Source organism: Thunnus albacares, chromosome 6 (assembly GCF_914725855.1).
Source record: "Thunnus albacares chromosome 6, fThuAlb1.1, whole genome shotgun sequence".
Lineage (NCBI taxonomy): Eukaryota > Metazoa > Chordata > Actinopteri > Scombriformes > Scombridae > Thunnus > Thunnus albacares.
The window spans coordinates 14912500-14936579 of NC_058111.1; the positions used below are offsets into that span (position 1 = coordinate 14912500).

A 24080-nucleotide genomic window follows, 5' to 3' on the forward strand; every position below is an offset into this window, starting at 1 on the left:
CTATTTTGAATATTACTGCACATCAATAAACATTTAAAATGGGATAAAAAAATATTTGTGTGTCCTCTTTCATCGGTCTTTAACTTTTTCAGTCAGCATTTTGTATTTCTGTATTCTGCTGATAAACACTTTCTGAGTATTGCCCTGTTATGCCAATAGACTATGCTGTATGATCTCAGTCCTTATACCATAAAGTAGGATCCCAACTTATTATAGTGTATCCTATATTGATTTGAATTTTTTTCATTGCTTGCTACGAGCTTCATCAATTTTCATCCCTATATTGTACACCTACACACACCCTTTATTTATTCAGCAGCTTGGCACACCAGAGGACTACAACACTTCATTGGAACCTCTTCTTTAACACAAAGTGTTGCGAGCGAGTGACACAAACTAACTAAGTTTCAATTAATGACATCCAATGGCAAGCAGATCCAGTTTGGGTTAAAAAACAAATAAAAAATGGTCGTTTTGTTTCCATTTTGGTAACACAGACATAGAAAATTGTGTTTTGTCCTATCATAATGAAACATAAAATTTCAACAATCCCTATAGCTCTACTGTTATGGTCCCTTTTGGATGATGTTGCAGTTAAGTAGCTTTAGGGTGTGTCTCTAAAAGTCAACTGTTCTGACCTGTCACCATTAAAATGAGATGAGATGACATTTCACACAGTGTGAAAGAGAAGAAAGAACAGGGCTCATCTATGTTTTGCTAGGAAGGGGGAAGGGGATTAACAATTAAAGTTGGAAATAATAAGAAAGTTGATACCAGTTAGTGTCCATAACTGGGTTGGTAATGCGGGTGTTGCCTTCAGTATTTGGTGCTGCAATAGTTCAAATTGCATCGTTCTCGGCTCGACAAAGTGAACTAAAGGAGGAAACGCTGCGGAGTTTGAACACACTGCTGCAAATATACTCGGTGTGAGCAAACATTTAGTTGAATGAGAGTGGAGTGTATGTCACTTTTTAAGGTAATAAGACCCTTCACAGAAAAGAACAACGGGCCTTATGCATGAATGTTTTCTTATTTTTCCTCTTACATTTGTTCTTGCACAAAGCAATAAGAGGAAAATGAGAAAACATGAAACGTGCGCTGACAGCCAAGTCTGACAGCCAAGTCTGCTCTTACACACCTGAGTATGTTGATGAATTGTGTCTGATCTTAAATTGGATGCGTGTGCCAAGCAATTTGCGATTAGCATAAGGAAACATCCAAATATACCTATATAAGCTCAGCAGACTTAACTGCCATGTGCAAACCACAAACCAACAAGCCACGACAATTTCACAGGTAACATTAAACTCAGACAAAAGAAGAAAAGACAGGGGAAAAAAAAGGAAAACTCTTCTGCAGAGATAGAAACTTTAGGATAATGAAGTTTCATTAAGAAAATAAAATCTTATTTCAAATGTGAGCAGTGGTGTCATCAGTCCAGAAAAGCACAAAGCATGGCAAGAGATCACAAGTGCAATTAATGCTGTATCTGCAGAAGAAAGAACTCTTAGTGAAATAAAAAAAATTGTTTGATCTGAAAACGGACGCCAAAAAACAACTGCCTGCTGCCAGGCGTATTATTACAGCCACAGGAGGGGGCCAGGAAACTGTCAAAACAACAGACATGGATGAGCGCATTGGAGCCATTATTGGAGAGGTTTCTCTGTCGGGGTTGCAGCCTGATATTCCACTGGACAGTGACCTACCACAGCCAGGAAACATCCCGTCAGCACCAAACAGCATACCCCAGGATCAGCTAGCAAGATCTGAAGGCAACAATAAGCAACAATCCAAACTTTTAATCTTCACAGGGAATTTAATTAAGTTGAATGCTTCGTTTGATTCCACATTAAATGTATTTGAAAAACACTTGAATTTTACCTAGTCTACAGCCTACCATGTGCCTCTTTTGGTTTTAAGCTACATGTCTATTTTAAATCATTTGTATATAAATAAATTAGACAAAAAACATATGTATTAACGGTCTTTATTTTATTTTTTGGATGCATCTGGCTCCAATGCACCATCAATCATCATAAATCACTGAAATGCCATTACAGTTTTTCTGCCTTGAGTATAGGTTTAGGTCCATAGAGCGTGCACAGTATGTTTTCAGGAAGTGGCTTTTTCGGCTTCATGAGCCACTGAACAACTTTCATAGGAATAAACGGGGCCCTGCTTCTGACGCTGTATCCAGTCTCTTTATACATCCATGATAATTTCAGCTTAAGTAACACTGGCGACGGCACACAGATCCTCTCTTCTTAAATAGGTGTTATTTGGATAAACTGACTGGATATTGGGAATCTAAATGGTTACTTTTTTCATCTTAAAAATATTAAAACATAATAAAGTGACATGTTAACAGTCCTGAGGAGAAAATTACAATAGCTTAATCTCTGCCATTGCTGTCGGTTGGCGCAAAATGCATTCTGGGATACTTAATTTCGGCCGCCTTCGGCTGACCAATAGTGTAACTTCATCACTCAGTCAGTCGGTTGGTGAGTGGGGGACAGATGTGGTTATAGGGTTAGCCGCGCTGTTGCAGTCCAGCCAATAGAACATTTCAAGCTCTCTTGGGGGCCCGCTGGTGGCCACAGGGGTTCTAAGCAGGCACTTAGTTTTTAAATGTGTTGGGCGGGCCCTGGGATTCGATAGTTTCATCTCTGATCTAAGTTGAGGCTTCAGAACGTCACACAGGTTCGGAAGAATCTGCCTTGGTAAGTGAAAACGGCTTATGAGCCATTCGTCACTCTCAGTAAACAAATCTGCTCGATCTTTAAAATAATGCTCTCTTCTCAAGGCCTGGTTGGCCAACGCATCGAGCAGTAGCAAATGAGCAATTGAATTATTGTACATAATTTGCAAAAATACACGTAACATGTGTACAACTTGAAAACTCTTGATACTGATAACAGAATGTTTACAAAAATATGTGCAGATGCCAAAACTGTTAGTTTGTCATTTATGCCTGTTTGTCCATTTCTCTTTCACCTGGTTAAACACAGCTTACCAAGGAACACAGTTTCACTACACACTAACCAATACTGCTGCATTTATATAGTTTATATTGTTTACAACCTCCACAATAATCAAACTTAAGCCAATTTGATTTTTGAAAATATGAATTTCAGCTAATTTGAAAAGATGATGACAATATAGCTGTAAAACCCAAACCAGCCTAAACAGACTATTTTGTGGCTACGATGAAATAAATGTTTTAGAGCTGGTTAATACAACAGTTCTCATTATAGGTAGGCTATTATTTAATGGTAGGATGACCTAATGACAGGCTGAATATGAACATGACTGTTGAAAATCGTTGACAAATCGTACCAGCATACTTTCATGTCAAAATGCGTACCTGCTAAGCAAAATGCATACAGGTTGGCAGGTCTGCACAAATATTGATGAATGCAACAAAAGTTCTTAAATTGTTTGCATGAACAATTTAAGATCAAATCTGTGTGTATGCACAATTCATGCATGAGGCCCAATGATCAAAACAAACATTAAACATCATCGGAGTGAGAAAATGAAATGACTCATACCAATTAACAACTAACAATGAGATCAACATTCAGCTAAAACCAACTATAACAGCAACATACAAAGCTTAGAAAAGCAAAAACTAGATGATTGGTACTAAACAAAATGGAGCTTCACTTGGAAGAGATTCATATGATGAAAGCTAAAGAACAACATTTATATTGCTTCTGGCTGTTGAGGAAAGCTTGATTAACATTTCTGAATAGGCATGGGACACGTAATTAATATAACAATATGCAGTGTATAGTGATACAATCTGTTGCAATACAATATCAGTACTCTAGCACCAGAAATATGAATATCTTCTATTATATTACTGAAGTAGATATTTTTCTTTCCTTTCTGCAGATATTTGAAACCAAAATGTTTGGCTTTCTGGCAAATTCAGCCTTTTCCCAGTTATGGCTGTTTGACATTGAAATGATGACGTGTGTGCTCATTTTTCTGTGTGTGCGTGTTAAACAGACTCTTTGTCACCTCTTTATAAAATATAAACCACTTCATGAATACAATACACAGTAGGTTTGATTTCTCACTTGTAAAACAGTATTTTGTATTTTTAGGAGGTATCAGAAGTAATATTTCAAGTGTGCAAACATTATTTTTCTAAAATGTTTCTGCACACATTTCCATGAACTAATCTCAACCGTTCCTGACATTCACTTTGTAAGACAGAAACCTTGATGCAAGATGACATAATTAAACTGCCAGCTTGGTTGCTGAATTGCTGCTCGCACCTACAAGTACAACTACTGATTATTGGACTATGATGCACTGCTGAACACTTATGTGTGCTTGCGTGGGTGCAAACATGTGCGCTGTGAGACATGTCACGCAGCTACATAAAAGGTCAGTGCAAGCAGAATACCATACCGCATTAAGGAGACTGCTTCCATAATAGACTCTAAGCTCCTGGGCATTCCATCAAAGTCCCATCTCCCTTATCTTCCTTTCAAGCGCTTTTGTTCACTGATAAACAACAGAGGGATGAACGAACAGGGGGATAAATCTGATACGCTGTTGTCCTGGGGACTGGGAGCTGAATTGAGAGTGTATCTCTCTATTTTCCCCTCTCTCTTCCTTCCCTGCCAGCTCAATTTAGGCCCCCGATTACAACAGAATGCAGGGAGCTGTGCACCCTAAATGATGTGATTGTTGAATCAGATACACGGACAAGAATGCACAACAATTACCTGATCAGCAGATCCCCCCCCTGAGACGCTGACAAGAAAGCTAGGACAAATACTGCAGCAAATTCAATCCCAGGCTGTCTATTGCCTCGGACTAGACAACACAGGAGCTTTTTCATCGTAATGGAGCTTGACTGTAAAGTAATCTATAAACTCAGTGCCAGTCCTTGCTGTGCTGACCGAATAAAGATGATAGAAATATAGGGATAAAAAAAAAAAAAAGATATAGACAGACGGGCAGCTGGAAGAATATTTGGAGCCCGGATACAACAGGTCACAAAGCTTAAAAACAGAGACAGAGGGATCAGGAGAGAAGATTTAGTTGGTGGCTGTTTTGAGAGACAACATAGACCAGTAACCTGATGCTTATCTGCAGCAGGAGAAGCGTCGAAGGGGAGGATGATAAGGATTAAAAAGGATGAAGAGGTCGAGAGCAGGTGAGTGTAACAAAAGGTGAGGTAGCTGTAGTACACACACTACATACACCCGCCATTTTATTAGGAACACCTGTGCAATCTAATGCGATCCAACACAACAGCTCTGCCATAAATTCCACTTTTACGAAGCTTACTCATTTTCAGTTTTTGTTGACATTGTCAGAAAGGAGATAATTGTACTTTACGTTTATTATTGAGGTCGTAGTGGGTGGTGCCCCCCTTCATAATGCACTCCAGTAAACCACCACCACCCACTACGACCTCAATAATAAACAGAGTAGAATTATCACCTTTCTGACAATGTCAACAAAAACTGAAAATGTATAAGCTTCGTAAATGTAGAATTTATGGCAGAGCTGTTGGATTGTAATACATTGCACAGGTGTATCCAATGAAGTGGCCGGTGAGTGTATATATGTATGTATGTCAACCTTTTCTGAGCTGTCAGCCTCCAGACAGGGCGCTGTTAGTCTGGAGATTTTAATTCTCCTTTTTAACAATCAGTATCATATGACCCATTCTCTCGTTGCTTAATTTAACTGCGGCAGTCCTTCTCAATGGCTCTTTCATACCGATGACTTTGCAACCAACTTGCATGTGAGTCACATGTGAGTATCAGCTGTGTGCAGGTTTTTATTTAAGCCATACTCTGTTCAAGACCTATAATCTAATTGTAAACATCCACATTCTCTTTCCCCTGTCTTAGGAGGAAGGATACCACTCAACATCTCCGACATCAGTTTCACTCTGTGAACCAAAACCCTTCTCAATTTATTTTGTCTTAAACGTGCTTCCCACTCAGAAGAAACAGTTAAGGTTTCAGTATGCTTGAAACAAACTAGGTCTATCAACATGTTGTTGGATAACATCTGAAAAACATCTGAAAAAAAGTGTAATATCTCATAAATGAAGTATTTATCTCAAGGTCACATTCAAAGGTGGGGTCAAAAGTCTGCCATCACATCTAGCTGCATCCCACGGCCTCCCTGATCTCCCTCCAAGAACTCTGTCTTTTGAGTGTCTTTGAAGTCCCGACGCAACGAATCGTACAAATGGGGATAAAAAGGCCCACACTTTGGGTCTCTCCTTGAAGGCGTTCATGGTTTTGTGCTTGGTTGTACACACTAAAAGTGACATGGGTAGCGCAGAAAAAAAGGAAGCTTGCGAGAGTTCAAAATCTGCCTACTGTCTCACCTCTGCATGCCTGGCAAATCACTGCGATCCTTCAAGTAGATTGTTTGAAGTATAGTGAGGCCCTTGGTGAGCATTCAGACCAAAAACAGGCTTGTGTTAAAGTTTGAGAAACAGATCCATGAATTTCAAGACTTATCAGATGCCAAAACACTGCACTGCAGTTTTATAATATTATGAGAAAGGATTTTATAAGTCTGGGAAATCATAATGATGGCATTTTATCTTTTGTTTGTGTCGATCGCAGGGTAAACAGTAGGAAATGCTGCAAAGTAATCTACTGTGACAGGAATGTGTGCTTATGTGTATTTAACTGGCAAACACATTGCCTTTTCACGTAGAGCTGTTGTCTGTCTGAACATGGCCTTAGTCTAATCAGGGGCACCGGGAGAGAAAACTGTATTGTTGCATTTGCAGTCTGTCTCAATGTAATCATCTTATAATCAATATTTCAACCCTCTCCCCTGCATTCTCAATAAGCCAATAATGTTTCTGCTGAAGAAAGAAAAGAAAATCCTAATCTCCACTGTTAACATAAGGTCTTGGCCTCCTCTAATTTTCTTTTTCTACATCTATGATTCTGCGGTGGGACTTTTTGTTCCCTTTCTCTTCTCCCTCATGGTTTGTCTCTTTGCCCTCTCTCCTCACGCTTTGATGTTTTTGTGCGAATTGATCTTTTTCATCACCCTTTGTATCCATGTCCTCTGTCTCGCTCTCTGTTTGTCCCTCTCCTGTCTTTCCTTACCTTTCAGCTCTTTCTCTTTTACTGTTCTCCCTCCATTTGCCTGCCGTACAGGTCTCTCGTCCCCTTCTGCTGTATAGCTCTTACTAGCAAAATGTCCTCCTTCCACACATACATCCCTTCCTCTGACCCTTCTCCTACCTCTCTGCATCCATCACTCCCTCTCTCTTGCGTCACCCCTCCCTCCCCAGCCTCCCTCCAGAGATAATTACTACAAGCCTTGTGAAGATCAGCTTGTATTTAAACAGCTGAATAAGCAAGGACCGGGGCTGCTGACAGTCACTATTCAACAACAGTCAAGTGAAACAGAGGAGTGGAAAATAATAGTTTGCGTGCAGCATTATAGGGGACATTTAAAAACATCACTGGAGGAATAACTGGTACTTTCTTTTTTTGTGTGTCCAGTAATGAGCAACACTCGTGGGCAAACAGCCATCAGTATGTGGCCTCTGTCTTCTTGTTTTGTGGTCACACATTCACTCTGATATATTGTAGTCCCACATTTAGACCATTTAATGAGCAAGTGAGGAATATATATCGTCTAACCCACTGCAAAAAAAGTCCTCCCTAGCTGTAACAAATTCAAGCGCATGCAAACATGTGCAAGGATACATGTGAATATATTATGTATAAAGTTATGTGTACATGTTTTTAGAGTTTTGGGGGTATTTTTCCAGGCTATTATGGTGTATAGCGCGCACACACACACACACACTCACACACATACACACCTGCTTCATTATAAGTGGCAGAGAGCTTGTCCAGCATTTCTCTGTCCAAAGTCAGAATCTGCTGCTCCAGGATGGAGGGATAGGACTGGCCACCCCTCTCCTTTTTCTCATCCTTCTCCTTGTCCTTTTCTCTGTCTCGCTCTCTCTCCCGTTCGTAGGTCAGTAGCTGCTGGCGGAGAGCCTCGGGCAGGTGCGCCTTTGCAAAGTCAGCAGCAGCCTGATAATGGAGAGCAGAGGGAGATGGAGGAAAAAAAATTAGATAGGTTGCAGACAAAAATGATTTTGGTCAAAAACACTATCAGAGGCGTAAATATATTCTGATCGACATGTTTATGAGCATGTTTCTCTTTTACATTTTACATACTTTGTGTTCAAACAGAGAAGTAATGAAAACCTGACAGAAGTAGAACTGAAACAATTGGTAATTTTTAACCAAAAATACCAACCACTTACTGGTTTCAGCTCCTCAGTTGTGAGGATTTCCTGCATTTCTCAGTTTCATATCATTATAAACAGAAAATCTTTAGGCTTTAGACTGATGTCACCTTGGAATTCAAGAACATTTACCAGGCGTTTGTCTCTATTTTTTGACATTTCATAAACTAACTGATTAACTGAGTAAATAATTTTCAGATTAATTGATAATATCAATAGGTTGATAAGTTGCAGCCCCAAGCAAGAGGAAACTCGACTGATAAACTGAATTTAAAAATAAGTTTAAAAATCAGAGCAATTGAGAAGGTAGGCCTTAAAAACATATTAGCGTATTGTTGGTGCAGAATATTCGAATGTAGTGCCCAAACTGTGATGTTTTCTATATCTATACACACACATACATGCAGTGTATTTGTCAAGTGGTATATAGTGGGCTACAGTGGTGGTAGCCTGCTTGTCCTTTCTGCCTTGAACCAGATAAATCACGGATAAACAGAGATAAAGAAAGGAAAAGTGCATTGCCAATCAAACACACTCACACCCCGCTGTGGGATAGAGCTGAGCCAGAGAAACTGTATCCTCACCTCTATCCATTTTACTTTGAGGATAACACCAACTAAACCTTTTTTTTCACACATTCCTACTGCTGCTTCAGAGCAAATAATGCCTCCCTTCCTCCATCCCCCTCCCCTGACTCGGTGCCAAACAGCGAGGGCAAGCCAGTCCAAGGTCACGAAGTTCAGAAAGTTCCAAGTAAAAATGTTGGATAATATACTGCTGACAAGCCACTGATCTGAAGCATCCCAGATTCATCTCAAATTTCGTACATGTTTTCACATGTACGAAGCGGTGAAATGAGAAAACAAAATGAGCCAGTGAAGGCTGCAGGAGAAAAAAATAGTTTGATATTTCCTGGCGCTAAATATAATGATTTGAGGTCATATGACAGAGAGATATAGATGAACCCCATGTCTCAAGTGCTCATACGCTGTCCCCGTTTAGCTCCCTCTCCTATCTATACCTCCCTCTCTTTCTCTCTCCGTCTATATCTCATTCTGCTCTGGGAAATTGCTTTCAAGGACTCAGATAACCCTGCCTCCTCTTCTTCTTCTCTGCACACATGAAAACAACTCATCTACTCCTCTCCGGTTATATCTCTAGTCAGTGTTGTTGCAGCTTTCCGCTGCAGGCTCTGTCACTCTTCCCATATCTTCTCCGCTGACACCCAAACACTTCCAATGTTTTTCTTTCGCGAGACCGTCCTTCTATGTTATTTATCCGTTTCCCAAAGTCCCTTCTCTCTGCTTCCATAGTGATGTTCAGTCCACATATCACCATGGATCTTTTCTACACTCTCCTGTCTCTTGACAATCACCGTAGACATACCGCCATCCTGCTGTTACCATGCAGAGTGCAGAAGTCATAAACTGGGTTCAAAGGTGATAAATAGAAGTCTTTAGTCTTCCTTGGTTGTGCTGTGCCAAATACTGAGCACTTTAATTGTCTGCCTGTCAGTCCTTAACAAAGCCCCAAGGTCACAAACCCGTTTTTCCCCTGGCCTAGCAATATACCAACCAGTTTTGGAGATAATGTGACTGCATGTGTGTCTAACTGTACACAATTATAGTCCAAGATAAGCCTGGGAACAGCAGACAGCCTTGACAGAGTGGGAAGTGGGTAAATCCTAATTATCTGACCATCTAACCTGCTAGAGAACCAGATCAACACTTCAGACACCTGGCTGTAGCATCTGCACTGGTTTATAGGATGAAAGGAGGGAAAGGGCGGATGAGGAAGGGATGGACGGGGATGAAGACTGAGGGATAGAGGGATGAAGACAAGATGGCAAGGATCAAGGACAGTGATACAGCAGTGAACAAAACGGAGGATGAGATTAGCAGTTGACATAAGAACATAACAGAGGAATGTGAGAAGAAGCTGAAGGACGAGCTGGTCCTTAAAGGGAGAGTTATTCTTGCTGAGAGAGACATAGAGGGTTCAGAGCAGCAGGGGTCAGGAGCTGAAATTCTATACTGCATAGCAGCAGTTGACAAAGAAAATGTGCTTCAACGTGCGGAAACAGAAAGCGGGGGGGAGGGGGGGGAGTGATGAAGATGATGAGTATATATGGTCATGGAGGAAAAATAGAGAGAGATTTGAATGAACAAATGGTATAAGAGGCATGTTTGAGAGAGAAAAGGCAGGATTAAGTTTTGGTGCAGGGCTTTTTCGCTGAAAACAGGTGCCTGCTGCAGCCTAGAAAAACACTATTAGGGCTGTGAGACTGAACCAGAGCAGTAAAGATTTAAGCTGTAAAAAACAAAAACAATGAGCTGAAAGAAGCTAAAATGCTCCGGAGAGCTGAAAAGTCAGGTTAGGATTCTCTGAGGGTTTGTCACGTCGAGCGACCCCTTTCACATTACACAGTTATTTGATCCATTTTTATCATAAAAATATTCATTAGTTCAGCTTTAAGTTGTTGATTATAATTAATAGGGCTGTAACTAACAGCTATTTTCATTATTTATTAGTCTGTTGATTATTTTTTTTAGAATAATCAATTGGTTATTTAGTTTATAAAATCTAAGAAAAGAGTGAATAATATCTAGAGTCCAAGCTTAAGTCTGTGATAAACATTCCAAAATCCAGACATGTAATATTTTTATAGCAAAAATGCCAAATATTTAATAGCTTCAGTAACCAAAAACTGAGAATTTGCAGCTTTTCCTCATCACATATGATAGTGAACTGAATATCTTTGAGTTTTGGACTGTTGGCCGGACAAAATAAGACATTTGATGACATAACATCAGGCTCTGGTAAATTGTGATGGGCATTTTTCACAGTTTTTTAATGTTTTATAGAACAAAACTTTATCTGAATATTAACTCACAATGAAAATAATTGTTAGTTGCAACTCTAGATACAGCAAATCTAAATTTATATAAAAAAATATTTGGAGCTAGTTAAATTTTGTTATTTTATCATGATTAATGACTCTTAAATGATTATCAAAATTGTCAATTTTCTCTGGAACAACATATTGATTGATCACACAATAAAGTCAGCATTCATAGCTAAAAATGTATTTTTTGCAGTGCAAACAATCATTCTTGTGACTCCAAGTCCCAAAACAGGAAAGCTGGCTCAGAGTGCAATCAGTCATGGCCGTGCAGAGCGTCACATTGGCATCTCCTTCACAGAAGACTTAACTTGCACCACACATGCAAGCACAAATGCTTGTATGCACATACAGTAAGTACACAAACCCACACATACCTTCCTATCTCAACAGGGCCACCTACACATCTACCCCGTCGCCCTAACTCTCCCTCCTGACTCCTAACTGCGAGCCACTCTGATGCGCAGTCCAACAGAAATAGTCAGGCCTTTTAAACACTTCCATCCATCACATTGCGAGTCTGGCAGAGAAAAAGAGAAAAGTCATGTGAGTTTTCCTTTAGAATCACCCTGAGGGAGTCTCATAACCGAAGTAGAAAAATCTCTTTCTGCGGTCTCTCTGACAGATCAAGCAGGCAGATGGAGAGAAGAAGAAAAAAGAAGAACGGAGTGGGAGACACTGAAGAAGAGAGTAAGAACCATTCATTAGCATCACTCAAGCACGTCATTAAAAGAGAATAGAAAAAGAGAGATAAACCCTCAAAGCAATGACATACAGAGAAAGCAGTGGACAAACTCTACTAGAGAAGGAGTCTGGAAGAAGAGCATTTCAAAATATTTCCCTTTGTTGTTTTGATTTCCAATTCTAGTTTTAAATTACAATAACATTATTCATCTCTGAGGGGACAACATTCGCCCATTTAAAATTCCAGTACAGTATGCATTGAGTGTAAACACTATGTGCTCAACGCTACACGCAGTAAGAAGGACATCATATGCCTGTACCTTAAATTAAACAGGAAAAATAAAAACAAATAGATTATGAGAATAATTAAAGAGGAAAAAGTCTATTTAACTATCATGTCTGTTGTGGAGGTGTAGCATGTTTCTCCTCAGGATGACATTGCAGGGATTAGTCTGTCCACAGGGCCAATGAGAGCATGAGCATGGGGCGCTAATTTCATTATCTCACACCTGAGCTTTGTATGTGTCAGGGCTATGCCAAGCAAAGGTTATTAGTGGGGCTGTGTGTGTTTGTGTGTGTGTGTGTGCTGGAAAATTACGATGTTGTCACTGTATAATAAATAGAAGCCCTCTCTTTTGTACTTAGTGGAATGTGAAAGCGGGCAAACAACACTGGGGTTAAGTACACGTGAACACACGAGCACATACACACTGTCGTTTGTGAGGCTCAGACCGCAAATTTATTCTTGAAATTGGAAGCAGAAGCACTTAAAGTACTCAGAAAAATGCAAATTTTGATATTTCAAATGAGCAAGCTCCATCTGCTGAGTGATATGATCGTGGTAAGAATGTTTTGTCAAATATCATTTGTAAGCTTTAAATCTTTTTATGCTGCTGAAATTATAACTTTGGAAATAGTTGTTTCAAATCAAATAAACAATCATAACTCAAGGTTCACTTATTAGTTTTCTGTGGAGCTTATATTTTATTGATAGCGGTGAAGCGAGCTCACTTATTCTGCCTGGTTTTAAAATATTGACTGATTTATAGAATAATCCCCAAACAAGTTAAACAGTGAAAACCAATTTGTTTCTTTTTTTGTTTTTTTAATGATAGTAAAACTGAGTCATCTGCTGATTAGACTGACGCCATGTGATTGAAAGTTCTTTTGTTTAGTATCGAGTCCTGAGATGCTATTTTTCATATATTAGAAAAAAGAAATAAACCAATCACATTTCATTCTTTTTATCCATTTTGTCACTTTTTTAGTTTTGTTGGGACTATGGGTGCAAACTAGCTGCTGTGTTGAGCTATTTTATTAAAATGTCAATATTAATGAATGTATGAATTGCACTGGGGTCATCTCACTTATTCTTTCTGGTTTTAAAATACTGGCTTATCTTTTAAAATATCCCAAACAAATGAAGCTATACTGGCAACCAATTTCTAAACCTGTTTCACTTATTTTTAGAAAAAAAAAAAAAAAGCAATAACTTGCTTCCTGTGCAGTGTGATCCTAGAGCCAGATTGGAACTGTTTGTGTGGCCTTGAAAACACCCCCTTTCGTCCAAACACACAGATTTTACCCAGGCATCTCAAAACTATTTCGCCCTGCCAGCCATTAAATCTCCCCCAAAACCACAACAAACATTCTGAGCGCAGATGGGCTCGGGGATGGAAGGCTGGTGTAGGGCAGCGGTGGTACTGTGAACTTTAAATCTCCTGTAGCTGCCAACAGAAAAGACACATACTGTATACATAAACACACATCAGTGCATTGGCTTAAGAAACATTCAAAAATAAACCACTCTGATTCATATTCAAATACCAGTCATCCCTCAGAGGGTATACGTAATGCCCAACACTGTGCAGTGTAGCTGACAGTGTCAAGAGGACAGAAATGACTTCTGTAAAGTGAATGAGGATTTCAGAAGCAGAGCCAGAGCTATAAAAGTGAATCAGGAGTGGATAGTTGAATAGAAGTCCATTAAAAGTGGAAGGAAACGCTTCAATGCCTTCAGCTTTCAGAGAGAGACAGAGAGAGAGAGAGAGAGAGACAGAGAGAGACAGAGAGAGAGAGACAGAGAGAGACAGAGAGAGAGAGAGAGAGAGAGACAGAGAGAGAAAGAGAGATCGACTTGAAATACTGCCTCATGGCTAAACAGAGTCAGCCCCAGCTCTTTTCTCTCCGACTGTGAAAGAATGAGAGGTGTAAGAACGGTATGATAAGAACATCTGGTAACCATGGTTACAGCTGCCAAGGCTTCCCATTGGCTGAACATCTGTCCCACCTCAGCAGACATCTCATTCTAAGTCCCCCTCAAACTTGCGGTGACACACAAAGACCTGCCCCCGAGGACAACAGTCCACAGCCTGTTGGCTCATTCAGTTGCCAATAAAACAGATTTTACAGCAAAGGTGACCGTCTGCGACTCCAAATCGACCACTCCAAACACACACACACACGTACACACACACACACACACGCGCACAGAACGCCAACAGGTACAAACTTGCACTCAAACACACAAACAGCGACAGATCTTGTCCCTCTTTACTCATAAAGTGAAGGGAAGTATTACAGAGGTGATTCGCATTCAGGCAGTGAACAGGCTCAGAGCAATCAGTCTGCCTCTCCGCTTGCAATACACACAGCTTAGAGTAAGATCTCACCATGTGTCCTTCCTGCGACAGCCGGGTCTATTAGAGGAGGTGAAAACTCATATAAAACCTAAACAGTCTATTAGAAGGAGGCTGTCTGGTTGATCCATAGCTTCCTATAGCTTAACCTCGTAGTAACAGTTCCCTGTCAGTGTCTATGGCGTGGACTCCTGACTCAATAATAGACTGATGTTTAGTTTATAGAAAAGAGGCTCAGCATCATTTCCAGTGTTCTGTGATGCCAGAACATGATTCATATAACTGCAGAAACATGCAGGGATTTGAACTGCTTATATTACAGCCTGACCGATACTGGATATATGCAGATGATACTGATATCTATATCTGAGATTATAAAAAAAATCAGGTAGAGATACATCAGCTGATATACATTTTTGAAACGTAAATTGAAATACATTTGTTTTTTAAAAAAGTTGTGTTTAAGACATGTACTACATGTACTGAGTGAGATATTTTGTATGTAAGCATGTAGCAGTAATTTCCATTTATCAATCGAGGAGCTCAGTAGTTCAGCAGAGGCTCTGTGCCTTTAATTTCTCCAGTGAAAAATAGATGTTTAAACTTGAACAAATTAATCTCAACTCATGGTCCAAATCTAACTTTTTCCAGAGCTTTCAATCACTTCTTGCAAGTCTTCATCAGTGGATGGTATGCTCAGTTGCCATGGACCTGAAAAAAATTACTCTTCACTTAATTTTGAAAACAAAATTGATATTCTCACCCTGACTACTTGACCCTTTTACCCTGATGGAGTTGTTTGACAGTGTATTTTGCTTATTCAGCTTTTGACAGAAGCCACCAGTTTCTCCTAAATCCTTCCTTCAGTCTAGGACCAGAATAGAGACTGCTGGTGGCCTAGCTCTTTAAGACAGGGGTTTAATCGCAAAATCCCTGCTTCCAGTTCGACTGAGCACCAATGTTGCATGTCATATCTTATCTCTCTTGCCTTATTGCTTAATAAAAGTTTACAGTCAATACTCCACTCCACTGCTGTGCTACCTAGCTAGCCTCGTATAGCAGCTAGTTTAAGCAGCAAAGACGTGACAGAGCCATGACTTATCTTTTAAGTAACACATCTCACAAGCAAAAGAGCACCTTACCATGAAATCAACACTTAACAGACCCACAAACTCCGTCCACCTCCATCAGCGGTCTGCTCGGCTGTGATGCTTTCTGCCATCTTACGTGGATCAGTGTCTTGCAAACAGGAGCTACAGTGCTTTTTGGTGAACAAACATGTAATGGCAACACTGTTTCTAAATGACCTCAAACATAGCTTTGGCATTTCTTTGCTTCAATTTCTTTCTCAGCTGACATTTAAACAGATAAAAATGTATCTGTGATGAACTTAAATTGGTTGATATCATTGGGGTTAAAGTTAGATTTTAGCTTTTATGTGTGAGTAACATTATTTTCCTTCTATATTCACCGGACAACAGCAAGAAAATTGCTGCCATTTCTACAGCAAAAGAAAAAAAAAACGATCATGGGAAATGTTAAGTGGAAAGGTGCAGAGGCGCTGATGCTCACACATTTCCAGCAAGGCAATAAATAACATTCAGACTTCCATCTTGCTGCCTTCTTTCCAACACACACACACAAACAGAGTCGCCACAGTGTAAATGTGGCATCCATGAAATGTAATGCTAGTCATTAAGTACTACAGCCCTGTAATTTCTTGGGTAATAATATTGAGTGCTAAGCAGCAGTATTGCAGAGGCATAGCCTAGTCGTCGTGCACATGTGTGTGAATGTGCCAATATTCATGTGTGTGTGTGTGTGTGTATCACAGAAAAGATAGACAGAAACAGTTATTACATTTGGCCTGGGTGCTCCACACGTCACATGCCTGAGCGCAGGGGTGGCAATTAGAATAACTCCAACTGGCATAAATCAGCACGGGCCATAAACACCAGAGTGAGGGAAAAAGAGAGTGATGGAAGTAAAAAAATGAAATGAGGAGGTGAAAGGAAGAGAGAAGAGGTGATATAGCCATTTTAGATGGGCACTCAGGTGAGAAAAATGAGGGGGAACGAGAGGGAAAAAGGCGGAGAGAGGAGAAAGAACGAGAATCGCTTCCAACTCAGATCTGCTTCCAAATTTCTTGGAGGCGTGGGACTGATTAAAACACATTCACACACAAACACACTTACATCTATCTTGATAGAATTAAAAATATCGACAGATATTATGAGTGAGGACAACATCACATAGTGTCTTTTTTTTCCTCAAACCATGGGCAGCTCATTTTGGGGTGCTCTGTCTCTTACATCTCAGCACTGACAATACTTTCTCCTCTTCCACTTCCAGTAAGTCTATTATTACCAACAGCTACCAATAACAGTACATAATCCCTCGCCTTTACTCCAGCTGCAAGAAAATAAATGATAATTCTGAATAAATATTACACATTCCTGCTACATTACCAAGCAAAGATGACTTCCCACGGGTCCCCTCTTCCAAGTCTTATAAAGCTACAGACTCTGATCATATTAACTGCAGGAGGGCACTGCAGAAACAAATGGAGCGATGTCACAAAGTTGCAGGGTCAACATTTCCACCGCACTGACAAGACTCTGTTTTTAGACAGACAAACTGCATTATCTATTGTTTAGTGCGAGCCGACACTTTATACACCAAGAATGATAGTCATGACTGTCTTATTAATACAACATCACCAGGAAGTAGTTTCAATTAAATGATGTGACATTAGTTTATTGGTTGAGATTTAACGAGTAGTCAATGAATCAATTAGTTGGCAGAAAATTAATCAGTTTCAGTCATTTTTCATTTCATTTCATGGTTCCAGCAGCTCAGCTGTGAGGATTTGCTGCTTTTCCCTGTTTAAACTATAGTGAACTGAATATTTTTGGGATTTAAGTATTGGTCGGACAAAACAAGCAATTTGAAGATGGGAAATTGTGATGGCCATTGCTCACTTTTTAATTTTTTTTTTTTTAAGTCAAATAATCCACAAAACATTGCTAATGAGAATGATCCTTATAGTTGCAGCCTTAGACGACTAACCATTCCTGAGATGTGAGGTGGGCATGTCGATTATTATGATAAATATGATCAATCATCATGCATTACTGTGACATCTCAAAAATTGTCACGATCACGGTATTAGTGTTGGAATAATTAGTTGCTTAATCGAGTAGTTAATTATCAGAAAATTAATTGACAACCATTTTGACAATCAACAACATCAGTTAAGTCATTTCTCAAACAGAAAAGCCAAACACTGATGGTTCCAGCTTCTCAATTATGAGGATTTGCTGCTTTGCATACATTTAGGTTTTAGACTGTTGTTGGGATAAAACAAGCAATTTCAAGACGTTGCTTTGTTCTCTTGAAACTTGTGATGGACATTTTTCACCATTTTATGAATTACAAATCAACTAAATAATTTATATATAGTTATCAAAAACATCATCCACAGATTATTTGATAATGAAAATAATCATTACCTGCAGCACTTAAAGGTAATACAGTAATAACACATTGAACCAAAGTACAATGGTGGCGATCGATATTCATAATGGATATAGACTCACATTGACAGGACAGCAAATTCTGTACTTTGGCAAAAAACCTCAGTTTAGTTTGATGCTTATCATACAGAATTTCGACAGGGAGCAGACTAAATTATTGCACATTTGCAATTTCCTTAGATGAACAGATGTAAGGATAGAATGATGACCGTTTCTGTTCAGGACCCAGAGGGTTTGGCTAAGCACTTTTCAGATATCCATCAGTTTACAGATGTCCTTGTGCTAAGGACAGAGCCAGCACTATTAAAAGTTTCTGAAACACGTTCGTACATAACAATACAGGCTCCTCAGGGCTGCACATGTTCATTTGAATCAGGATATTAGAAAGTGCTGATCTATAGTGAGAAGAGAAGAGAAGAGAAGAGAAGAGAAGAGAAGAGAAGAGAAGATTGAGACACTAATAAAATAGATGCACAGTGCCTCCGTAGGCTTGTCCTTTGGCATCTATTAGAATTTCACTTGTCCTTCAGACCCCAACACCTACCTCTGCTCTATTTATATACACACACCCGTGCACGATTTCTGTGTGTGTGTGTGGAGTACACTGCTGACATTTTCTTGTCTTCATTCTCTCTTTTACTTTGCAGAAAAGGGAAAACAACCTGGGGGAGTTGATTTATATTACACTAATTGGCAGCAATATTCTTTACATGCAGAGTTAAAACACTGTTTTTTTGTTTTTCCAGTTGTCTCTTTTTTTCTGCTGTTACTGCATTTATGTTTTCTTATTTTAAATAAGTGCTCAGAGAAAACAGTTGAAACTGTATTTGCAGAGATCTTTTCAAAAACAAATTATCTGTAAATATACAACTCTTGTTGTATCCTGTCGTAGATTTAGAAGTTTAGAAGATATATTTACATTGCTTCTTTTGTCTGACAAACAGTCCAAAGGGTTAGGGTTAAAGATCTTCAGTTTACTGTCATATATGACAAAGAAATGTACCAAATACTCACATTTGAGAAGCTGGAACCAGTGAATGTTTGGCATTTTGCTTGATAAACGACAATTTAAAATGTCAAACTGATTAACAGTTGCCGGTTATTTTCTGCTGATCAACTAATAGCATAATCCATAAATTGTTTCAGCTCTACTCTCCATGTAATCATATGGTTTCACAATTTGTTTTTTTTAAATAAATGATACATTAATCTTACAAAAATCTGTGACAGCATGACATCTTAAAATATTTATAGATTTTGGTCCACGTAAACTTGAATGTTGAACCTCAATATCATTTTTGTTCTGGCTGGAATGTGTTTGTTACTCCATGTATTGAAAACTGTTAAGTACCAAAAGCTGGCATTGAATGTTTGGTCAGATTTATTGACTTGTTTACCTTTTCTTAGGTCAAAGTTTCTGATTTAAATCAAAATTTGACCAGACCATTTTAGCTAAAATGAAACAACTTCTGCTTTTGTTGAGAAGTTTTAGCCAGACAATCAGACTCAATCGCCATTTTGTTTTGCTTAATTCATTTTATCGATACCTTACTTTGACAAATTCTTAAAACACTTTTGTTATTTCACAAATGAAGCCATGTTCAATTATTTCATTTGTATCATTGAACAATCTGGAGAAGTTGTAAGAGATTCAGAAGGCTAGAGAAGTTTGGCAACTTTTGTGAAATAAAAAAAAAGGTTTTGAAGAAAAAGATGTTTATTCTTTGTTGAGAAAAATATTGATAAAGCATCGTATTGTCGCTGGTATTGATACCTAGCCCTAGCTATAACACAGTCTAATCTGATTTAATGTAATAAACAGGAACTAGAGATTTAAATCACATGATTTTTATTGATGATACTTTTTCAAGATCTAGTAGTGTTTCACATTCTTTGGGTTCCTATTTTACTGCAATATCACACATTGAGCTTATTTTATCCATGTGCTCTGAACAAACAGCAGGATGTAACATAGTGAAGGAGGCAGAGTTGTGAAGACAGCAGGCAAAAGTTTCCAAAAACAAGAGCGAGTGTTCCTTTCCCTCTTTTGAATGTGGGGCACAAAAAGCCTAGAGGAGAGGAGCTAAGTAAATGTCAGCTACGCCTCTCTTTCTCTCTCTGACACACACACACACACACATACACACACACACACACACATCTCAATCTTACACCCTCCCAATTGCTCATGCGCTCCGGGGCCTATAATCTCCCTCTGCGCCCACACACAGATCACACACACACTTGGCAAGTGTTCTTATTTGTATTCCTGCGATCTGGAGCTTGCATTCTCTGTCAGACACTGATATATCAATTGCATGAATATTCATACACTAGTTAGGGTGGCAAGCTACACCAACCCCCTCTCTTTTCGCAAGCATGAACACACACACACACACACACACACACACGCACACACACACACACACACACACACACACACACACACACACACACACGCCCATGTACTCGCACATGCACACACACCTTACTCACACTGCGCTGATGATTTATGTATTCCTAAACAATGCTAACCTTCCACATACACATACAGTATGTGAACACTGAAGTGTTGAGAGCTGCCACAGCAGGGTCTTTCATCATAAGCTAATGAACTGTGTCAGTGTCTGTCTATCACACCCTACACACACACACACATACACGCTGACAAGAGGTGCATCTCGGTCTCTCTCCTGCTGTGATTGAAGCCCCTTATCAATCATTTCCTGGTTGATTAATTGGTACAGCGGATCTCCTGGTAGATTAATGACATCTGTCTGAGAGCCTTTTTACGTTTGAGTAGCTTCACTGAAGAGGCTGAAAACTGCAAATGTGTACACACACACACACATACATTCACACACACACACACACAAAATGCACATGAAGTATCAGATCAGTCAGACCTCAGATGCCCTTCTTAAGCCATTAAAGACATTAGCTAGAATCTCATCTGGTTTAAGGAAAAGTGCATTAAGGACTTAGTAAATAATTTAAAAAGACCACAGCTGAAGGTACATTGCTCCACAAAGTCTATCCATTATTGGACTTTTAGTTGGAGGCTGACGTTGTCAACTTCATTAGAGTGGGAGTATGAATCTGCCTCACCCTTTTTTGCTGGTAGGAAGCTATTAAGATGCTGGTGGTGGAGAGACAATCCAAGACCTTTGTCAGTGTGCATTCGTCATCTCCGCTCGCCAACTTTCTCTCCTACGTCTTCGGCGTGTCGAATACGGCTCATTGCTCCCGTGCTTCGTCTGGTTCCTCTCATATACATGCACTTATGTCGCAGCCATACATGTGTACAGCTCCTCTGATCTGAGATATCAATTTGCATTTCTCTCCACTCCACTGCAAGCACAATGCACATCCACGCTGCGATATCATATCACTCACTCTCACTGAAACCTCGTCCTTGTTCTTTTCCGTTTCGTTTTATTCAGCTGTGATTGAAGGGGTGATTATGCATGCGGCCTTCATACAGCAGGATCTTAACTTAAAACCACATTTCTCTCACTGCTTGCCCTAACTCTCCTTCCGTTCAGGTGGATACATCCTGTGTTCTTATCGAAAAGCGGAAAGGCGATGTGAGCATGGAAAGAGAATGAAATTGAAATAAATAAAGATAGAGTACAAACCTCGTTAGATCTACAGAGGACACAGCAAACACAAAGATTTAGAGATGAAAGGGACAAATGTGAGATAAGAGAATTTCCGAAGCTGACGTTCGGGAGGAAAGCAAACTAAGTTTTCTGTTTACAGATTACCACCTCTGTTGTAAAAGTGCTTTATCACACGACAATGCCTTCACTGTGGGCCAGAGGGAAATGGCGAGATAGGAAGGAAGGATGGAGCTGAAGTAAACACACACTGCTTCTCTGTTCCTCCAGCCCCTCCTTTCCCCTCTATTACTTCTTCCTGCCAGAGGTGAACGCCCTGTACCAGTCCAAGTAGGCATCTAATATTTAATTGTGATGCAACCTATAACTGCCGGGCTGACAAATGATTTTATATCTTGTATGTTGTGTTAACAGACACATTTATATCTTCCTTTCTGTGCGGCTGTTTTTGTGTATTTAAGACAAAACATCAGTAATAATGTTGAGCATTTATAGAATTTTTTTAATATAAAATGAAAAATATCTATTGATAAAAAAAAGCAGGGAAAACTCACTGCAGTTTATAACGGACCTTTAGACAGCAGTCATGTGGGTAATTGATCATTTAGGCAATCAATCGTGTCGTGACCGTCCTTAAACTGAGTTTTAAGCGACAACCGATCCGGCTGATTCTAAAATTAGTCACTGCCAACAAATTAGAGTTAAAATCAGGTTTAATCTTTATAGTGTCCGCCCAGTTTAAAGGCACCCTGTGGACTTTTTGACCACTAGTGGTGCTATAGAGCAATGTTTTTACAAGTGGGTCCCTGTTTTGTTTGTAATGAACACACACATGAAGCATGACGTGGCATGATTTTCATTGCGCTGCTGGTTTTATGCTATTCTGCTGATCGACAGTTGTTGGCAGTAATGAGCAAAAAAGGAAGCAATGAGCAAGTAAGAAAACCGCTGGCAAGCAAACTCGGTTTAAAATATTCTAAAAAGTGGCTTTACACATGTTTTATGAGGAAGGAAACATGTTCAACACACATTTAGTGAGAAAACTAAGTGGTTTTCAACACTTCTCAACACACAAATTAAAGAGCTAAAAATTGCCCCATGTTATCAGATTAGATAGAAATCCTAAACATGTTTCTCTTGGCAAGACTTTTCTTTAAATTCCTCTTGATTTCTAAAAGTGTGCCACTATTGCATTATGCATTTAAAATCATTTGTAGTCAAATATCAAGTCAAGTACAAATATAACATCACTGTTATCAATACAGACAACTGATGATTGAGTCGTCAGATTCGTTGTCATTCTGAAAGACTCTTGCCACCAAAAGGCACATTGCAGCACGCTCTGCCAAGTGTCGCTTCCACCATCCTGAGTCAACAGCTTCCTGGACTCCATTCATCCCTTCCTGTGTCCATCCATTCATGATCGCTCTCATCTCCATACAGCTGGCTTCCTTGGCAATTAAACAACATTGCACACATGAAAAATAAGCCAACAGTGGGCATATGGTGCAAAGTAACCATTCCATATTTCACATGCACATGCACCTAATTACCATACACATACAGCGTGTTGAGCAGCAGCAGGCGGCAGGCCCTATAATTGGGGCACCCATAAATAAGGAACAGAGCGGCGCCTGGATTTCTGCTGATGTGTTTTGCAGGAGATTCACGTGTGAATAAAGTGATAGCTTTTCATTTTAATAACGCTGCACTCTGCTGGTGTCATCTGGATTACTCCCTCCCCTCTCGCAACTTTATGTAACTACACAACTATACCTTCTTTGACTCCTCACAACCCCCCTGCCCACCCCTCCCAAACCGCTTGCTTATTCCAGGCCTTCCATCTGTATCCTCCTCCCCTTTCTTTTACCTCTCCCCCTTTCTCTTGCTGTCACTCTGGAGACAGATGCTGCATTTATCACGTTAATTATAAACTGCCTGCTTCCTTTCTCTCTCTCTCTCTCTCGGTCTGATTAGTGACAGTTTAAAAAAGCACCACCGAAGAAATCCACAAATACAATTACCTCACCGAAGGCATTCATGGATGTGTGCAGGTATACGCACACACACAAACACACAAAAAAAATCCAACACCAATCCTAACCTCTATGCTCTTGATTGCTGAGTGATATGCAATGCTCAAAATATGACTTTTCTTCAGTGGTCCAAACACTGGCTTGCTGGCATCTCCCCCACTCCCATTCATCAGAGAGAAGGAAAAAAAACACAGCGATCAATAAAATGCCTGTTTGTGTGTGTGTCATAGCACAAAACCAAATTGCACTAGCTGATAAACATACAGACATTCATAAAAAAAAATCAATACTCATCTACTCCATCCGCTGCTGCTCTCATAAAGCTTGCTGATGAATATAAAGGCTTTTGTGTGCATGCTTTGTGTGTGAGTACTTCTGTTTTGTGGAA

General features: G+C 39.6%; 1 protein-coding gene across 1 annotated transcript in view; it reads right to left on the reverse strand.

The window, feature by feature from the left end:
• ppm1lb (protein phosphatase, Mg2+/Mn2+ dependent, 1Lb) overlaps positions 1 to 24080 on the reverse strand; it is a 47519-nt gene that overhangs the window by 7699 nt on the left and 15740 nt on the right. The window contains exon 2 of the mRNA XM_044353146.1: positions 7841 to 8057. Within this exon, the coding sequence (XP_044209081.1) occupies positions 7841 to 8057 (217 nt within the window). The remainder of the gene's footprint in view (positions 1 to 7840; positions 8058 to 24080) is intronic.